Source organism: Lactuca sativa, chromosome 4 (genome assembly GCF_002870075.4).
Source record: "Lactuca sativa cultivar Salinas chromosome 4, Lsat_Salinas_v11, whole genome shotgun sequence".
Taxonomy (NCBI): domain Eukaryota; kingdom Viridiplantae; phylum Streptophyta; class Magnoliopsida; order Asterales; family Asteraceae; genus Lactuca; species Lactuca sativa.
This window is the reverse complement of record NC_056626.2, coordinates 91,538,549-91,560,648: the sequence shown is the minus strand read 5'-3', so window position 1 is coordinate 91,560,648 and position 22,100 is coordinate 91,538,549. Positions and strand designations below refer to the sequence as shown.

At 33.0% G+C, this 22,100-nt stretch overlaps 1 protein-coding gene across 4 annotated transcripts; it reads right to left on the bottom strand.

Annotated features, from left to right (window-relative positions):
- Positions 1–9,186: 9,186 nt before the first annotated feature.
- On the bottom strand, positions 9,187–14,161 carry LOC111892403 (ADP-ribosylation factor GTPase-activating protein AGD5). Of its 4 annotated transcripts, none has more exons than XM_042901085.2 (12): positions 13,676–14,161; positions 12,513–12,614; positions 11,541–11,611; positions 11,352–11,442; positions 11,226–11,280; positions 10,994–11,084; positions 10,709–10,913; positions 10,436–10,622; positions 10,183–10,316; positions 9,867–9,965; positions 9,691–9,752; positions 9,187–9,589 (listed from the first exon to the last, which is right to left on the bottom strand). In XM_042901085.2, the coding sequence occupies exons 4-12, from the start codon at positions 11,397–11,399 to the stop codon at positions 9,436–9,438; spliced, it is 1,035 nt and encodes a 344-aa protein (XP_042757019.1). In that variant the 5' UTR covers positions 11,400–11,442; positions 11,541–11,611; positions 12,513–12,614; positions 13,676–14,161; the 3' UTR covers positions 9,187–9,435. The 4 variants fall into 4 exon arrangements, with proteins under 4 accessions (XP_042757019.1, XP_042757018.1, XP_023744220.1 ...); XM_042901084.2 differs by having other exon boundaries at positions 11,553–11,611; XM_023888452.3 differs by lacking the exon at positions 12,513–12,614 and having other exon boundaries at positions 11,553–11,611.
- Between the last annotated feature and the right edge of the window lie 7,939 nt (positions 14,162–22,100).

Here is a 22,100-nt window from a genome sequence, read left to right as displayed (position 1 = left end):
AAACTCTATACAAAGTATTCAAATACTCAATAATGAGTTGAAAACCCTAAAAATCCCGGTTCAAGTTTATTATGGACTAGGATTTCCTTATTGGGCCTAATGGACCAATAAACATTCAATACAAATATATTGGGCTTAGAAACCCTATTTGGATTGTAAATGGACCCGGTTCATAAATCTATAACATTTTGGACCATTTGGGCCTAGAATGATTCATTCTAACCCTAATGGGCCTTATTGGGCCATAAATGATTTCCATTTACCCTAATGGATTTTATTGGGCCGTAAACCATTCTAAGGGCCCAATGGGCTGAAAAATAATTCTTGGGCCTCATGATTTCGAGCAAAGGCATGGAATGAACCAAGATAACCCATTCCTTCCTCCTAGCCCAATTGATCGGCCTATATATATATATATATATATATATATATATATATATATATATATATATATATATATATATATGTATAAGTAAAAAAAAGAGGGATAAATTGTGCACTTGCCACCTCACTTTTGCATGGTGGGTTACCATGCACCTATCATTTCAACCCTTTCTCTTCCTCTTTTCTTCTACCCTCGGCCTAACATCACAATACCCCCATCATCTTCATTTTGTCTCAAAAACTCTCTCCAAAAACTCCTCTTTACTTCTCAAATTTTCATGATTTGTGTGGGTGTGTCCAAGAATTCTTCCACAAAGATCACTTCTAGGTAAGTTGCTAACACATTTAAGTGATTTGTCTCCATTTCATGCAAGAGTTCTCATCTATAAATACTCTATTTCATGATCTAGCTTCCTAGAACTTTTTAAGTTCGAAATCTACTCAAGAAAGCTTGCTAGAGCCGAAACCTCTTCCATTTCTTCTTCAAAACCGAGAACAACAAGCAAAGGTGAGTTCATACCCCTTGTTTTTTGTTTTTACATGTTTTTAGGGGAGAATTCAAGAAAAATGTGTAGATCTATGTGTTTTATGCATGTTATGTGTGACTTTCTTGGTTTATGTTGTGTTTGTGTGATAAAACTCGATGGATCTATAAAAATTAAACATAAATGGGTGAGATTCATAAACTATAACACTCTATACATCATACTATGAAGACAAAAGTGTTATACATGCCTAAGATGTGAAAAACAAAACAAAAATCTTATATATGGTCCATTTTTGACAAATAAGCAAAATATTGGGACAAAAGTGACACCTACGGTTTTATAAGGATCAAAAGGGTCACATTTGTATAAAAAAAAATGAGTTTTTATAACAACTATAGTTTCCAAAGGACCAAAAGTGTAATATTTCGCATATTGGGCCTTACAGCCTTTGGGCCCAAATTGCAAAAATATCAAATTTTGGGGTTAAAAATGTTATTTGATCAAAAGTTTGAGCCAAATATGTAAATAAACCAAAATCAGGTTTAAAAATGGCATTATTTCTAAATTGGGTTAAAAATGCAAAGTTTTTGGAAATTTGGGCCGAAAATGTAAAATTCACGGAAAATGGGCCAAAAATGTAAAATTTTGCCAAATAAGGGCTGGAAATGTCAATAATTGCCTTTTGAGCTGAAATTGTAATTTAAATTATAATTGGGCCGAAAATGCCAAGTAAAATGACTTAAAGGACTAAAAATGTCATTTTTCATCAAAATGGACTGACAATGTCATTTTATACTAAGAAGGGGCAGAAAATGTAATTTCATGTGAAAAAGGGGCTGAAATGGTCAAATAAATATTTTGAGTCGAATGTGTCAATTATTAAACCATTGGGTCAAGGACATAAATTTTTATAAGGATTTAAAAATGGTATATTTTTTTATAAACTAATAATATCGTTATATATCAAACGTTGGGTATTTTAACTAGGGATGTCAAAAACTCCCGTGGGACCCCGATCCCGTACGATACTAAATTTAAAAAAAAAAAACCAGGAGCGGAACCAGGATCGGGGGCAGAATTAAACCCCACTTATTTTCGGGACCTGGGTCGGGAGTTGGTATTTCCGTCCCGTACTCCCGCAGGGGCCCCGGTTGTATATTTTTGTAAAATATATATATTTAATATAAAATACATATACAAAATAGATTTTTCTAAATTTAGGTTTAGGTTAGGTTTCACTTTCCCGTATCTAATTAATGGATATTGAAGAGATGGTGAATTGATCATATATTTTTGGATATGTAAGTATTTTATATTTGTAATATTGGATTTGTCATATTTTATATTTTTAAGATTGTTGGAATTGTCGTTTTGTAATATTGGATTCGTAATGTTGGATTTTTAATTTTTTAGTTTCTAAAAGATTATGTTTTAAACTTTTAAAGTTATTAAAAATAGGCTTTTTAGCCTAAACCAAAGTAGTTGTGTAGCAAAAAAAACTGAATTTTAAGCCTATAAACTGGGGGAACAGGGGGAACGGGGGCGGGACCGGGGGCGATGGAGGTAACCGGGGGCAGGACCGGGGGCTATGTAAATGGGAGAACCGGGGGAGGGACCGGGAGCGGGGGCAACAACTGATATCGGGGGCAGGAGCGGGGGCAACTATTTCCGCTCGCGTTTGGTCCCGTTGACATCCCTAATTTTAAAATCATAAGTGATGCTTCATATAAAAACACTATACCACATCAAACATACAAAAATAGAACAATGGTACAAATATTGGGTCTGGTACTTGTAAAACATGCTTATTGGGCCTTCATGATCCAAATGCAAGTTTATTGGGCCCAATATATTCAATTCATGTCTATTGGGCCTTAGTGACCCAATGACATGCCCAATGGGTCTAAATAAATGTGTATATGTTATTGGGCCTTAGTGGCCCATTCGCATGTTAAATTTGGCCGGAGATATTCATTGTATGTTTAATGGGCTTCAACGTGTCCGTTTGCATGCCATCAAGCCTAGAAATAACTTACGTGTTTAATGGGCCGCAACTTTCCTTATTCATGTTTGTTGGGCCGTGTCTTTCACATTCAAATATCATCAGGTGTTAGTAAATCAAACTACGTTAAACATTAAACATATTCATGTGACAAAGCATTGGGATCTAGTGAGACTTCTCGGTTGACACCATTGAGTGTATGGTCGTAGCCTGTAATTATAATCAGAGTCTCCTAGAGGGAGAGCGAGAGTTTGTGTATAGATCTATACGGGGGTGACTCCCCCACACTTGAGCTGTTCGCTACAGTTAGACTGGGCCAGTCTAGGGTGACAAAACCTTGATAAAAACCGGCGTTTGGAAAAATGCCAAGACAGGCGATTTAGTTATTATCATGCATGGTTATAACGACTCACATAGAGATCCATTACCATCACAACACTATGGAAATCAAAACTCTTAAATCATATTAATACGAAACAATGCATTCGATGTGCAAGGACTACCACATTTTTATAAAGCAGAAAATATCGGATTTTCTGGGAGAAAAATACTGCTATTTAACTTCTACATACAACGGACATAATACAAGGAAATAATGGACCATTTACTTATACATCTTTTTACTATGAAATTCACGCATGCATTTATACTCAATTTTACACATCATTTTCTGACTAATTACAGAAAATATCAGATTTTCTGGGTTTTACAAACAATACAAAGACTTTCATTCAAACATACTTATGAACTCACCAACATTATATATGTTGACCATTTTCAAAATAACTTGTATTCTCAGATAATCGATAAGTTGGTGAATCATCAAGTGAAATTTGGAATTTCTTTTATGCAAAAGTCAACCATCGAACAATTTATGTTTTTGATTATGTAATGTACAACAATGTACTTGATGTGAAAAATACTAGTTGTACTATGTAATGTTTGGTGATGATTGTGTTATGTTTCATGTATAATCACTGTGATGATATTTCAATTTATAGTCACACGAGCCCTCGGACGTTTTCGCTGTCTGGTTCGGGGGTGTGACAGGAGCAGAGATTTATTCAGCTTGTGTTCAGACTAAGAGATGATTTTTCCTTACTGTACTTGTGGGCCGAAGGTACCATTGCCGGCCCCACTAGATTATGTATCCTGGTTATAGGATAGTGATATGCTAGTATATGATTAGTTAGTAGATCTGTATGGTTATCTATATTTGTTGGTTTTGTGCTTATGTTTGTTTGTTACATATGTCGACATATTGTGGTTGGGTTGAGACGGTCCTGCTTTGTGTTGAAGGCCAAGACACCCGGGGAGGTCCAGATAGCTTGTCGGGCCTACAAGGCAGTCGAGTCAGGCTGAAGGCCCGTAGATCAGTCCAGATATGATGTAAGCCCTGCAAGGCGGCCCGGTCAAATTGAAAGCTCATATTTTCATGCTTTGTTTGTTATGTTGTGTGATGGTACTTGAGGAAACTCACTAAGCTTTGACTTACAGTTTTAGTTTATTGTTTCAGGTACTTCATAGGATCGTGAGAAAAACAAATGTCTGATCGTTCACATCCTCATATTTTCATGACATTGACTTTTGAGACACTCTGATATAATTTTACTTTTGAAATAATGGTTCTTTGTAAACAATGATGGTTAATTGTTGTTTTTGAAAAGTTTTAAATTTTTATGATTTTTGGGGTGTTACACATATATTATAACTTGGTTAAGATTATTTATCCTTAATAATCTCCTCTTTAAAAGTTATTATTATGGCTTATAGTTATTTGTCTAACCTGAATTTACAAGTGTTACACAAGACGAAAAGTAATTATCCTCACAAGTCGTTTTCCTTTTAAAGAAAAGCTCGGAAAAGAAAAAGAAAAACTTGCTCGGCAATATGAGGTTTTTATTTTAATTTTAAACAACAATCTTTTAATTCAAAAATTAATTCAACTAGATTTTAAGAGTTTTAACTTTTTGGTTTTTATGTAACTTTACATTTTTAAAAATTAGCAATTATTTTTATCAAATAATTTTAAACAAATAAAAAATACATCTATTACTATCGGTTTTCAATTTGAAATGGTACGTAATTTGATAATTTAAGGTATAGTTATTTCTAAATTTTACGTTGTTTCGTCTTAAAAAGGAAGTGGATATATAAATCATATTAATCATATCTTGAAGTTTAAGAGGTATAAGCTATAAAGCTTTTTGTACAAATCAATTATGAATAAATAAATATCATTATTACTTGTCAAAAATTTGAAGACTTGAATTAAAGAAAGTTATTAAGACAACTAATTTGGATCAAAATGATAATTTAAAATATTAAGTTCATGTATATAAATAATTTAAATTTCTTAAACTAGACACCGGTATTAATTTTGTGTTGTTAAAAATAGACATCGGTATTAATTAATTTAAATTAAATATATAATCATACAAATAATGATGCAATATAAATATAAGGTCTAAACATAATCATTTTATTTAAAAATAGTAATTTTTACATAATAACTAATAATAAAATCTAATAATTATTTTCCCGTAAGAAAACTATTCGTTAAAAGAGCTATTTATCCCCGTCGTTTTACGTGTGCAAACATCTAGTGTGTATATATATATATATATATATATATATATATATATATATATATATATATATATATATATATATATAGGAGAGGGTTCAATTGAGAAAAAAAAAGGTTGAGAACGGGGGAATCATTCTCAGCCAATCATTTATTTTTGCCGCAAATGCCTCCAACGTACCGGCGGAAATGGGAAACTAATGCACATGTGTTTTCCAACATAACATATTTTCTTAAACTATGCTAATCATTACCTTAATATATACAAAAACATAATTTTTTTTCATTTTTTTTAATTTTTATAAGTTATTTTTATCAAAAAATGATTTTAAATATACCAAAATTCATGATTTTTTATTCTCTACAAATAGACATCCATATTGATATAGTTTTAAGATAAAATAAAAAAATTATTTTTTTTATATTTTCAGCTATCGTTATTCATAAATGAATAACAATGCATCAGGTTTTATTACAGCACATTCGTTATTTACTTATGAATAAAAAGTATGATTTTTTTTTTTACAATTTAAGTATCATTCATATATGAATATAGCATATAATAAACATAGTATATTCATATTTTAATATTATACGATGAATTCACTTGTGAATATTAACATAATATATTCACTTGTGAATATTAGATGGTATATTTACTTATGAGTATTAAATGATATTTCATATGTGAATATTACATAGTATTACATGGTATATCACATGTGAATATTACAGAGTATATTCACTTGTGAATATTAGATGATATATTCACTTATGAATATTACACAGTATATTCATATATGAATATTACAAGGTATATTCACTTATGAATCATAATGAAGGTATTTTGACAAATATATATAATTTTTATATGTTATTCACATATGAATAACATACAGACTTGCATATTTGTTTTGTGTTTTTAATAATCATATACTGATTCAGGTGAGAAAACATATTCATATGTGAATATACGTAGTAATTTAGTTTATGCATTTCATCAAACAGTTGAAGTGCAAACAAGTTAACTATTTTAAAAATGTTAAAAACATCAAGTTATCAATTCCAAAATCATCATATACTTCCGATTTCGACTTCAGATGCGACATCATATCTCTGATCGATTTCTCAATTTGATTTTGATTTTCGAAAATCCGATTGGGAACCTGTGAGTACCGATTCCAAGTCCCTCAATGTCGACTGTGACTGCGAGTCCAGAACTCCGATTCTAATTTCATGAACAGCGAAGAAATTCCGGTTTAGTTGAAGAAATCTGGATGATTATTGAAGGTTGGAGGAAAATTTTTGATGATGAACGAACAATTATCAAATTCTTTATAGTTACATATTTGAGATTGAAGGTTATTACGATATTTACAAGTTTGTCACCGTGTCTTTTATGCTTAAATTAAATGAGTGGCTGAGAATGATTCCCCCATTCTCAACCTTTTTTATTTTCTCAATTGAACTCACCTATATATATATATATATATATATATATATATATATATATATATATATATATATATATTCATTTATTGCTACTACTTATAACAAAGATTCTACAAATTTGAACATTTCATCTTTTCAAAGAAGTTCGTTGGATATGATCTGACACGATAACAAGTGAATAAATTCACACTAACTTAAATTGACTTTTTGACCGACTTTTTTCTTTTTACGTCATGACATAACCTTCGTATCAACCTTCAAGCATTATTACAATAGATTGTTCTACAACATTAAAGTATCCATTACATATCATATTCCATATTCTTTTATATGAAGAAAAAAAATACGAAAATTAACATACAAATTATAGACTATCATTTTGTTGGCTCATAGGTAAAACTTGGGCTATCCATAGGAATGTCTTAATTTCAAACTTTGAGGTTTTAATTAAAGGTGTACTAGAAAAAAAGACGCAACATAGTTCTAAAAGCGATTGTTTAGTATCGTAGAAAAAAAATATATTATTTTAGAATATCTCACCTACTAATACATTCTAATATATAAATATATAAATTATACTTTCTCAATCCTAAAATCAATGAGTTATTTTAAAATATTTCGCCTACTAATACATTCTAATATTTTATTAGATAATAAATTAAGCATGGCATTAAAAAAAATAAAGATCTTTAGGTGCTTAAACCGTTTTAATCAACTAAATAAATATGACAACACGTACATTAATTAAATTAAACGTTTTTGTTTACATAAATAAAGAGGATATGATTTAAGATAAGAAATTTTATAAATTTTCTAGGTAACAGATGTCAAGTAAATTTAAACCTTCGTTACTAGGATGACGGGTTCAAAAACAAAAGTCAAAGCACGCCGTCCATTATCTCGACTTGACTTTGTAATTTTATTTGCATGGGAGAATCCTTGCAAACCAAGTAAACCGAGTTTTTTTTTTATTTTAATTTTAATTTGGTGTAATCTTTTTAAGTTTATGTATAAAACAGAATTCAAATTTATAATATTGTTTTTATAATACAGAAATATAATTCATTCGGTTTTCAGTTTGAAAACCCATTAAAAAAGCTGAATACAAATTTTAAAATTACATTAATTCTGTTTGTTCATAAACCCCATCGGATATTATCCCAAAAGGCTTTGGAAGTGATATATATTATCTGTTATCTTGTACATATAAGGTTAAAAAATTATACATACTTACACATGAAATCTAAGTGTTTATGTTTTGAGATGAAATGTATTGTCGTGAAGAATATCTCCAATCTTTGAGATCATGTGCTAAGGTATTCAACTAAATTTGATCACTTGTTTCTTTGTAATTTCTTATGATCAAGGTTATTATGTTTTTCTAGTTCCACGTTGTGTAATTTAAATCCACTTCAACAAATTTTAACGAATATGTAATAAATCATGTTTGTTTTTGGTTGTGGGAGGGAGAATATTTTAAGTGATAATCACAAATATAATTTTCATTTAACAAATAGACCGCTTATTTTACCTCTTAACAAATGACCATCAGATCTACAATGGGATCGATTGCAAATTACATAATTGCTTGATGACTGGTCCCTACCACAAAACCTTAAAAAGAATAAATAAAATTTAGAAAAGAAATAATTATATCGTGAAATTGTTCATATTGTGTTTTTTTTTTCTTTCTGCAAAATGCCGTCATCATTCCACTAAGGGGGTGTTTGACTTGGCTTTTGAATGACCAAAAGTCCTTTTAGAAAAAGATCATAGGCAAAAGATGTTTGACAAAAGACTTTTAAAAGCTACTTTTGAATTTTGCAAAGAAGGAAAATCAACTTTTTGGAAAAGTCAGGAAAACCTGACTTTTCATAACTTTTTCAAAAAGATCTTTTGGCCTCTAAAAAGCTAAATCAAACACCCCTAAATATGAACACTTTTGCAAAGTATATTTGGGTGGGTAAATGGTATTACTTATTGGCTTATTGTTTCCTTCTTGCCTAAGCCCAAACCCAAAGCCAAGCCCAATGTGCCTCCACCCCCATCAACAATCAACATAAGGAAGTTGATAATTGTTGAAATATCAAATATGTACGACACGAGTTCAATCTTGGTGTATGATAGTATGAATAGTATTCGCAGGGTGTAAAAGGTTGATGTTATTTCATTTAAGAATCTTTTAATTTAAAACTATAATGAATGGCATAATAAGTAATAACCATTTTAGCAAAGTTTGATATAAATGACGATGCTTTAAAAGTTGTATGACGGAAAAACCAAACTAAATACCATCTATTTTCTTTTCTTCCTTTAATGAAAGGAATTCTATTTTTCGTTACATTATTCCTCGTATATTCAAAACAAATCAATCACAAATCCAAATGAAAACCAATAAGTAAACTTGTTTCCGATATACAACTTGAAAGGAATAATTGAATTTACTATAATTTCTATTTCTATATAATTAATGACTTATTTTCCTTTAAACCCCCACGATAAAAATAAAAATAAAAATATGCTCATCGTTTTCCAAACATCCCTTGTGTTAACGACGAGAAGTCGTAATCACCTCCTAATTGAGTCGGAAGGCTTAGCTGTCCCGCGGATGTCGTGGACGGTCTACTTCCTCCTAAAGTTTTTGTACTCGGGACAACTCGACTTCCACCATACATACTGCATACAAAAAGAATAAATAAATAAACAAATATTCTAACATTCTTTTACTGTGTTTGACATGCACTGGACTGAGTCTAGAACTAATATCAATGAGATACCTCGATGTTGTGTAAAAACCGGGATTCCCGATAGGTTGTGAAGATTTGATGTTTCCGATTTGCTAACATGGTCAAACAAACTGATTTTAGCTTTGATATTGAAATGAATACAAATACTTATAATTTACAAGATGAATTTGATAATTTGAATAAAATCGTATTTATTATTATCGAACCTGATTTGGAAGACGGTGGAAACCGTTGGTGCCATTTTGATGATTACCCATCACCTTATATTGTTGTTGCGGGACCGGAAGCGGTTGTATTGTAGTTGACTAGTCAAAAGTTTAAAGAATATAAAGTTGTCAGAACAGATCAGGTTGTATTGCGATTTGGAGACAGGGGCTGATGTCAATGGGACAAAAATTGCAATTTCTTGTCTAACCCAAAAAAGATGGGACATCTGACATAGACTACCTCTCAAACTCTCATCCGTGCAAAAAGACATAAACGCCCATCGTCATTGTCATATCTTTAAAAAATAAGCAATACCTTTTCGAAAAGTTTCATGGTGTCGTTTTTTACTTGTGTACAAGGTTCTTGGGCAACCCAATCTAATCCATCAAAAAGATCCTCAAATTCGGACTTCACTTTGTTACTTGATTTCTTCGCATCATTGTCTAACGCTGAAATATTTACATCAACGAAATCTTTTAATCCGCTTCGTGAAAAAGACTAAAGTACCCTTTAAGGTACAACTTGTAATACACATGGCACAAGCTAAAACAACAGAAAAGATCCTTACTTTGGGTTTTTGCTTGTGGATCCTCATTGCTAGAAGAAGGTTTGAAGCCATTTGCATCGACAGGGGGAATATCAAAAAGATCAGTGGCATTATAGTCATTATTAACCTTTTGATCTGGTACAACCACAATAGCTTTACTTTCCTCTGGTTTAAACTCGGGTTCGATTTGTTTTGGTTGTATAATGACCTAGACATATCGCATGTGGGTTGAACCAATGTTACTACCAAATTCTTTGAAATAAGTGAATAATGTAAAGTCAACCAAAACAGTACCTGTTGGTCAACAACTGTAGAAGAAGGAAGAGGAGGTGTTGTTTTGTTCAAATTGTAAAGTTGAGGGGTCTGTTTTGGCTCAGGGAAAAGAACGATGGCCTTAGTTGTGGTCCCGGGTTTATAAAGTGGAACATTCTCTTTTCGTATTATACTCAAATGAGTTTCAACTTTCTGATCTCGAGAAATCCATCTCTTGTCTACATACCTGATCAAAATCATTTATTTATTATTATTTATTTTTATTTTTATTTTTATTTTTATTTTAGCAAGAAAGAGAAAACATACTTTGCACGAATGAAATTTTCAATCCCAACTCTATCGTATTTAGGAGGCAACTCGGCTTCCCAAAAGCTATTTGATTTCTTATTTCCCATACCTGCAAAAACCAAAAATAAACTTTTTTTTTTTTATAAATTCATCGACCCTTTATTTTTATTTTAAGCAATATTTTACAAATTACAATGATTTCTTTGAAAAATCTAAAGACATACAATGGTTAAAAATGTTAACAACTTACTCTGTATAAATGCGATCTGATCTGGTAGCCATGTATCAAGTGTAGCAGATCTCACCTAAAAAAAAAAACAAAAAAAAAAATGAATAAAAGATTCAATAATTTCTATAATTAAAAGTTCTTGTTAACCTTTGATATGTGTACTCCAAGACTTCTATGAACTCCAGAGCATTGCATACATATAAAAATCCCAAGATTTACACTCGCCCATCTTGGACCCCTGAAATCATAATGTAACATTTTGAATAATCCACATAAAATCTAATTACTTTCTTGAAAAATAACAAAAGAATTTCTCTTTTTACTGTGTTAAAATACCATGCCACCTACATGCTTTTGCATTCAGCACATTCCCTGTTCTCTGGTAATTTAAGTAACCCCTCGAGTATCTGCATGATGAGACCAATAAGAAAGTAAATTAAGCAAAAATTTAATTAAAAGAATAAAGTTAAATGCAAGAAATAGCAATGTACTTTCATTGATTTGTTAATTATAGTATCCTACTTTCATTTCTTCCCACTACACAGAATTATGCTTTACAATTATAGCTATGTCATCCAAATAAGTTTCATACTTTGGCCACAATAAGTTTTGTATTTCATACTTTGACCCCAACACTTTTCTATATTGGCAGGTTTGGTCCCTAGTTATTACTAAAGGTAATCTTAATTTACATCCAGAAGATTTTACTTATTACCTAGCAGTAAAGACCAACAATTGAAAGAGAATCAATAATTTTCAACAATAAAACAAACAAATTGATATTCCTTAAAAGTACTACTATTATGAATTATGAGATGTTGTGTCCTATAAGAGTTACAACTCATTGAAAAAGTGGGCCCTGGTGACAATACCATCTTGGCATCAACTGACATTCTTTGACAGCTATGTTACCAACTCACAACTGAATACAAACACAAAAAAGAAGCTCACATAACTGTTTGATTTAATTAATGATTTTATCTCTTTGTTTAATATATCATGTGACCCTTTTGTGAATTCTTAATACTGCCGATTTGCAAGAAAACAAACTCCATCGATAATTCCTAGAATTCTTTTAAGTTCTTTTTTTTTCAGTTTTCTGAAAAAGATTCCGACTTTTTCTACTAAATGGTAAAATATGTATGCCAAAAGTCAATTTTAGGTGTGACACATATTCTGAGCTTTTCTTTTTCATTGTTTTTGTAGGCGAATTAGGACAACTGCTCTTGATATATAATTTTTACAGCTGAAGCACTATAGCATAATCACTTTGGAGTTGTCTATTATTGCTATGAGAAGATGCTTTACCTACTAGAGACACAATTATTGTAACCTCTCATTTGTACTTTACAGCTTGTGCACCATGCATAAGTGGTTGTACTTCTAATAAAAATTGGATATTTTGACTTTCTGTAGATAAAAGAATTTGGACAACTGCTCATTATATTATTTACTCTTTAAATTTCAACTACCCTATCAAGTATCAACAACCCAATAATTGAAACCTTTCATTTATGCTTCATGACTTGTACTCTATGCATTAGTAGTTGTACTAAAAGATGGAACTTTTGACTATGTTGACAAGTGAATTACGACAACTTTTCTCATAAAGAATGTTCTTTCTTGCCAAATTTCAACCAACTATTCCAATAGGATATTATTACATATCATGCATCAAAAGTTGTAGGATAAGGAAATGCAAGTTTTGGTTTTGTGCCTTTTCAAACAACTTTTATTGCACCCAAGTATAGCTTAATGAGCACAAAAGGACATCCACAAAAATTAAAACCATTTATTATGAATTTACGATATGTTATGAGAATCAACATCAATTTGAAAAATCAAAACTCAATTCTGAATTCTAAAAGTAAGGTTTGATAAACCAAGCACATATGAATCTAAATACCTAATTGATAATTGAAGAGCAGTGTATAGAGAGCTGAAGCAAATGTGATGGTGGTAAAATTAATGAAGATCACAGCTGAAATCATATTCTTAAACACCAAATCACAGATAATTTCGACAATCAGCCATAGAAATATCCATTTTTAAGAAACAATAATATCTTAATTCTTAAACACCCCCACAAATGGAAAAAAAAAAAAAAAAAAAAAAAAAAAAAAAAAAAAGCAATGGCAATTATAGAAATTAAATATGTTTTTCCTAAAACGTTTCTTTATTGATTTAGTCGTAACCTTGGGAACCAGCTGATATAGTAAATCATACAGAAACTACGGCAATCTCACATAAGAATTTACAAGCGAAATTGATTGATTTCAAAGCAATGGATGCACAATAAAAATCGTTTGGAAATTGGAATAAAAAGTCAAAACTGAAATCATATAATTAAACACCAAATCAATCATAATTTCTCCAAACAACCATATAAAATTACCAAAAAAGGTTTATGAAACAGTGCAAGCAAACAAAAAAAATGAACGGAGAAGGAACGCGAATGATAGAAAGCAAACCTTTCTGTGTTTTTCATTAAGCTCTTTACTAACGCGCGCTTTCTGATTCATGTTGCAGAATCAGTTGTGTGGCTATGTGGAATTGTAGATTGAAGAAGAGAAGAAGAAGAATTTGTCGAAGGGAAATGTTAAACTGCGCGTGAGAGAACGAGAGATTCCTTGGTCTGTTTGGAGCTTTTTGGGCTTGCGTGGATATGCAGGCCTCTCTTCTTTTTAAATATTTTATTTTATTTTACAACTTATTATTAAAATCGAAAGACTAGTTTTCATAAATGGTCTATGTGGTTTTTAGTAGTATTAAGTTTGATTCCTAATTTTCTTTTTCTTCAAGTATGGTCCTTGTGGTTTGAATACTTTTGGTGGATGGTCCTTTTGGCCCATTCCGTTAAATTGGAAGAGGTTAAGTCAAATGACCAAAATACTCTCGTCTGCTTTGTCCGTGATGTCACTTAATGAATCCAGTTTGACGGAGAGAGCCAAAATGACCATCCACAAAAAAAAAAAAAAAAAAAAAAAAAAAAAAAACAAAAAAACAAAAAAACACGAGTCATACTTAAAGACAAAAATAATTAGGAATCAAATTTGATATTCCTAGAAACCACAAAAAGTTTTCAAATCACGGGAACAATACAAGGAGTCATATGATTTGTATTGGGTCTGCTAAGAGGTTGTGTCTAACTCGGTTTCAGACTATTTGATATCGGAGTTAGAATCCTTTTGATTCGGTCTTATAGCCTCTAATATACCTTTTACGGGATCTGATAAGATGTTAGGTCTGACTCAATCATACATTAACTCAATTAGATCTGACTCAATTAACAACTATTAAAAAACCCCAAAGTTAAATATGAAACTATATTCATTCTATATTCTTATATAGAGTAAGTTATAAATGTGGTCTTTATGCTTTACAAAAAAATAATAGTTCCCTACAAAATTTTAAATTATCCTAATATTACCTTTATATTGGCATTTGGTTGTAGGTATGTGTAACGCCCCGTCTCTGGTATGTTGTCCCCGTGGCATTTATTTAGAAGTTTTATTGAGGGACTTGGCGAGTCTTTGGCCTGACTCGTCGAGTAGGGTCGAGTTTTCGAGCACGTGTTAGTAGGCGACTCGGCGAGTCCATATTCGGGACTCGGCGAGTCTGCCTGTCTGGAAGAAACCCTAAATCCCCGGGTTGCTCGTTATTTAAGCAATGCTTTGTGCCCCAAACTCGCCTCCTTCACCCTCAGAGAGCTGTGAGAAAACCCTAATCCATCCCTTATTTGTTTTAAGTGCTTTTGTGTGGATTTTGAAGGCTTGAAGAAGAAGAAGAAGAAGAAAGGAGCAAGGAGAAGAGGTGTAGAGCAAAGATCCAAGGGCAAAATCAGAGTTCATTGAGGTATTTCTCGGATTCCTTCTGTTTTATGCTTTAGACCTCCATTAGAACTCTTCTAGGGCTAGTTTGATGCATTCTCCAAGCCTTATAGTTGTATGGATGCCTTAATAGGTCGAGATATCTCTAGATCTGTTCATTTAAGAGTTGTAGAGCCCGGATCTATTGCCTTTTTGAAGATGCTTTGCATAAGAACCCTAGATCTACTCTTCTAAGTGCCTTTTTAGCCTTTATCTCCTTTTTCATGTGTATGTACACGTAAAGTTGGAAACTTTACGTGGTAGATCAGCTTATTGGACTCAGATCTATCATTTGTATGCGCTGGATTCAAGCGGAATCGAGTTTTGAGTAGTTGCATGGTTGTGACTCGGCGAGTCGGAAGAACGACTCGGCGAGTCAAGTCGTGAGTCCCGTTTTTCCCCTTTTTGAGTGTTGTCGAGTGGAAGCCGTGAGTAGTAGAGTGGACTCGGTGAGTTAGAGGGCAGACTCAGTAATGGAGGGACTCGACGAGTTGTTCATACAACTCGGCGAGTCCAAGGCAATCTTCTTAAGCTCAAGAACAACTCGTCGAGTTGTTCATATGACTCGGCGAGTCGGATGCAGATTGTCTGAGTCCTTGGATCGAGAGGGTACTCGTCGAGTCGATGCCATACTCGACGAGTAGCCACGAGTGGGGTTGTGATATGAGACTAGAGACTCGGCGAGTTGGCGGCCCAACTCGGCGAGTCAGGTCAACTGTGGGTGACTTCGGTCCGATGTCTCAGTCAGCTTCGGACTTCGGTCCGATGTCCTAGTCAGCTTCGAACTCGGTTCGATGTAGGGGATGAAGGTCCCAGTCAGCTTCGGACTTCGGTCCGATGTTCCAATCAGCTTCGGACTTGGCCCGATGTAGGGGGCAAGGCCCCGGTTAGCCGGACTTCGGTCCGATGCAGTGGGCAAGGCCCAGTATGTGCTTTATATGTTATTGTGTGGTATGTGGTAGTTTGGGGGAGCTCACTAAGCTTCGTGCTTACAGTTTCAGTTTTGGTTTCAGGTACTTCCGCAAGCAAAGGGAAGAGCTTGGGATGATGGCATCGCACGCACCACAGCTTCAGTTTTATCCTAGGAGTTGATTCAGTTTTCTTAGACATGTTTTGATACAGTTGTGACACAGTTTTCTCACAATATTTTAGTATGGTTTTGAGCTACGCAACGCATGGTTTTATTATGTTATACTCAGTTTATGATTTTTAGTTATATTAAAAATGAAATTTTCGGGTTGTATTTTTGGGTCGTTACAGTATGATCCCTGTCAAAAAAAAAACTAGATTTGAAATTTGGACTAAACATGTAATTTTAAGTAAAGCACATAGATCATATAAACATGAAATGCAAACAATGATATTTTTATAACTTTAAAATTTCAAAATTTCAACTGAACTTAAATTTTATGTAAAACTTAAGGAACAAATTTGTAATTTATTCTATTTTATAAATTTTATAAATGGTCCCTATGATTTCTCAAAAATTGCATTTTCAAGATATCTTTAGGAAACACAACATCGGTGATCCTTGTGGTTTCTAAACGTTACGTGGTTGGTCTTTTGGCAGTTAAATCTAACTTTTGTGATGTTAATATTTTCAAAAAAGACTCATTTACCCTTAGACATCGGTGATCCTTGTGGTTTCTAAACGTTATGTGGTTGGTCTTTTGGCAGTTAAATCTAACTTTTGACAGTTAATATTTTCAAAAAAGACTCATTTACCCTTAGACTAACTATGAAAAATGTAATATACCACGTGGACCATTTTTGTAATTTGATTAATACGAGTAAAATCTCATTTTTATATACCTTTTTTAGGAAAAAAAACACACACATTAACATTTAATATTTTTTGGTTTTTTTTTCTTCAAGCCACCAAATAGATTTGTAACATCCATTTTTCTGGTACTTAATTTATTCTGAATTTAATATGTTTAATTCGTTAAATTTTTAAAACTAAGAATCTAGAATTTATCGCAAGTGAGCATGGGGCACCACTTATAGGGTGCAGCGCGCTTAGGCCCATGGACTGATTGTTCAATTTAGGTTTTTTTTTTTTGGGGGGGGGGGGGGGGGTGGGGGGGGGGTATTTAAAGGCCATTAACCCCTAGAGTTTGTTCATTCTCAATATTCATCACCCTTAGAACGATTCTTTAGAAACTATAGCCTCCCTTTCTTAGATTTAAGCCTCTCCTCTCTCTTCTTAACTAAATTAAATGGTGTGCTTTTGGTGATTCTAGAGTGAAGGATTATTGCAAGATTGTATTAGGGAGCTTTGCAACCAAAGATCTTAACATTTATCTATCTTCTAGACCTTTGTAAGTAAGAAAGATCCTTGCTTTTTGATATCTCATATTTGAAATTAGAAGATATTGGTGTTTTAGTCCATTTTTTAGTGTTTTGGTCCCTTTAATGGTTTAATCTTTGGACTTTAGACAACTTCGTGATCTTTGAATCATTATAAACTTTAGATATGATCTTTTGGTTGAGCTTGAGAGCATGTAAAGAGATTTCTTTACTCCTTTCATGTTGAAAATGAGATCTTAGACTTTTAGGAAACTAGGGTTTTTGGCTTTTAGCTCTAGTGAGTTTGGGTGGTTTGAATGGATAAAGTTGGAAACTTTATCCATTAATACATCATTCATGACCATATTTAAGAACTAGATACATGGACATAACGGATTAAGTCAAAAAAATTAAGTTGGGACTGCCTGGGTGTGGCATGCCTGTTTGGGAACTGGTTCGCCTTTAAGTTTTCAGAAGACGTGTCTGTTTAAGTCCAGGACCCGACTATTTTGTTGTTTTGAGAGACGCAGGGTGTGTGTTTGTATGTGTAACGCACCTTCTGACTAATTGTTGACTTTTTGACTTTTTGTTAAAGTCCGACCACAAGTCAAACTTTATGGTTTAGATCATTGTCTATGGTTTACCTTTTTGTCAATATTTAGAAGGTTGTGGGACCAACCTTCACATTTCGTACGAGCTGTAGAGATTACATGCTTTGTTTGTGAGGTGTGTTTTCTCACTATACTATTTACTATAGTATGGGTCCTAAAGTGCTAGGATGTGATCAAAATGTGGTATGTTGTTAGGCAGGTAGACTTATAAGCTATTACATATGATGTCGAAATGTATGTTTATCTATTATTATGTATGTTTAGACATATGTGGTGGGGGTTGAGGCATTCCAACTTTGTGTTAAATGTCAATATGCGTACAGACCAACTTTATGTTGCAGCTAAGGTTTGAGTTGACGACAAGATCAACATTAAGTGTTGTGAGTCTAGACATTAATAATTGGTGAGTTGGTGACAAGAACAACTAGAGAGTTGTGAGTCTAAACACTCATAATAGGAGTCAGTGTTTTCGGTGAGAGAAGAGAGGATCGAGAGGGATGGTATTGATTCGAGAGAGAGGGAGAGAGAGAGAGAGAGAGAGAGAGAGAGAGAGGTTCTTATTAAAAAAGACAAAATAAATAAAGAGGGTAAATAGGTAATTTCATATATATATATATATATATACACACACACTAGGTGTAAAACTCATGTAATACACGGGTTGATTTAAAAAAAGATTAAACATTAAAATGTAAATAAAAAGTATTTTTAATGTACAATTTCAAAATAAGAAAAGAAGAACCATATTTATTGCAATTTAATATCATATATATGATATTTAATACTTTACATATATAAGTATATGAGTTTAATTTTAAAAATTGAAACAAACCAAAAGTTGACAAGTGGATAATATTTATTTTAAAAATACCATAAAATGATAAGTATCAAAACTCATGAGAGATTGACATATGACAAAAAAACCTTCATTTATTAAGGAGGATATATATATATATATATATATATATATATATATATATATATATATATATATAAACTTTTTTTAACAGGGTTAGCTAAAAGGACCAATTATGCATGATTTTAAAACCACAAGGACTACCGGCGTGTGACATCCCAAAATTTACGCTCATTTTAAAAAATGTATTTATGTGTATTTAAAAATATAGTATTTCTTTTATTGCGGAATTGGACCCAAAATATGCTTCATATGCTATAATATCAAATCAAAACATTTTAGAAAAAATGTTTTTCATTCATATTTTCAAAACTCGGGATGTCATAACTAATACAAGGTACATAAGCATACACGAAGACTTACTACCTTTCATTACACTAACGGCCAACATCTCATTGAATCTCTCAATAGAAACATACATCATTGTCCATATATAGTTACTTGTGATACAAAGAAATTGAGTGGGTCAGGTTAGGAAACCTGGTGAGATACATAAGGGTTTCAACCCACAATATTATAATCTTTAATTATATATTCTTCAGCATTCAAATAACCTAATTACCCTACTCATATTATTCTCACTTACTAATCATAATATGATGATCTCGATGGATCTTTCTTATAGGATCTTTATCAACAAATAACTTTAATTCTTAGATGATTAGGCATGGCGGTATGATAATACTTCGTGTAAACACGACAGTACCTTAGTACTTTGGATAGTCATGGCAGGCACGATAGCACAATAGTATTTTGGTTTAGCATGACAGTACAAAAGTACTTTGGATAAACATGGCAGACGCGAATTATTATTTCGCACGACTTTCACTAACCTATCACAACCACTATCTCACACAGCTCTATCACAACATGTCATTTGTTATTTCGCGCAATACTTCACTACCCAATCATATTAATAAGTATGATAAATATACAATTAAATAAAATAACAATCATAATCTACTATAACAACCATAAAAGTCATGAAAACTTTAAACTTTTATAACAATCCAAAAATCATCATTGTTTACAAATAGTTTTCCAAAATATGTCAATATCAGAGAAATCCCAAAATCATGAAAAAAAAAACATGAGGAGGTGCACGGTCATGCCTTCGCCTTCCCGCGATCCTCTAAGGTACGTGAAACATAATTCAAAACTGTAATCCCAAATCTTAGTGAGTTCCCTCAAAATACCAATACACGAGCAAATAGCATAAACATAATAACAACATGCAATGGGTCCACAACTAATAGATTGGATTACGCCTAAGCCCACAGCATAAGTATGGCTTGCCCCTGGGCCCGCAGCTTATGTCTGGCTTGCTCCCCGTTCTGATCATTCATCGGACTGACTACCACTAAGCCCTCAGTACGAGTCTGGCATGCCCTTCCCAACCCTCAACTCGTATCTGGAATGCTTATGATCCCTCAATATGAGTCTGGCATACCCTCCCTGACCCTCAACTCATAACTGGTATGCTCTAGGGTTTGTTGGCTACAGCATGGAGTAGTACAACCTCAACCCAACCCACACAATATGTCGACATATAACAAATAATATCATATACAGATAAACAGACAATATTACAGGTAGTCCTACAGACCTACCAGACTAGCATATCAAAACTAGCATGCATATATATTCCATACTCAGTGTATCAACAATATCAGGTTATCAAACCAATGGGTTGGCCTTGGTGTCTTCGACCCAAAAGTATAGTGAGGAAAACTCATCTCCCAAGTAGCACAAAACTGATAAGGTCCGACTTCGAATCTCAGCTCTCAACTCAAATGCCTACAACCACCAAGTGACAAATTCCATCAAAACCCAATAATGCCCAAAATACCCTTAAAATTCAAACTTGGTCAAACAGTTAAAACCCATAAACCCACTGAGTCAACCCAGCCGGTCAACCAAGCCGAGTTAACTCGAAAATGGTTGAACCATGCGAGTACGCGGAGCGTACTCCGGAGGTACACGCAATGTACACAAACTTTGTATTGACCGAAATACGGGGACGTTCACCGAGTACGCAGGCTGTACTCCCTTCTATATGGGATGTACCCTCGTAGAGCCCAAAACTTCAATAAGTGCTTAATGGCTTAAGCACTTAAGCCCAAACTTCAGATCCATGGTCCAAATGCACCCCAGAGTCATAAAGTCACAAAATTTATGACTTTAAACATCTAAAAAGTCCTTAATACATGGTCTTAATCAATTAAGACCTTCTTCAAGAAGCATGGATCCAAAAAAGCTAAAGGGACCTCATTTTTATGACTTAGAACCCTTCCTAGGGCCTGAAAGAACAACCCAAAACGTCCAAACCAAACATGCATAACAATGGGACTTTTGTGACAAGAATAACATCATAAAGCTACCAAAGAGAGATCCAAGCAAACAAAATATAAAGGTAGAAACTTTTTTAACTTCTAGATCTTCCTAATAAAGTGATGATCCAAGATCCACAAGCTTGCTTCAAATTATAACCTCCTTGATGCAATCCTTATTCCTTAATCACACAAAGAACATACTTTTAGCTCAAAACACTCTCTTATGGGGTTAGGGTTTGCCAAAAACGACTCAAGGGCTTGGAGGTTGAAAAGGATGAGGCTAAATGATCCATAAAGGTGTTTAAATACCCCTCAAACCCTAAAAATTAGGGTTTCACTCGGATATAAGTACGCCCAACGTACATATGTGTACGCCCAACGTACTAGGACGTGCCATAGTACGCTTAGCGTACTCACATGTACGCTCAACGTAAAACTCTTGCTCCTAAAATTACAATTTTGCCATTAGGGCTTCTTAGGGATACATCTTTACAATCCAAGGACCAAAATGACATAATTTAAAACCAAAGGAAGGATTTGAAAATACATGAAACACATGATGTTACATGTACAAGTACATTAAACATAGCAAATACAACATACATATCAATTAAGCATTTAGAATACTTGTATTTATGTGTAAGTTTGAAAGTAACTATGCACTCACCTGAGAGAGTGGATAACTGATGATTTCGGCAACACTTCGCTTTGTACTTTGAAAATACCTAGACGCATAAAGTACTAAGCCTTAGTTTAGTTCGTAATCCTGGTGATAATTATAGACTAAATTCCTCACTAATCTAAATGTTTACATCAAGATCTATCAAGTAATGATTAACCTGGCATGATAGTTAAGAGGCAGGATCATTTTGGCATAC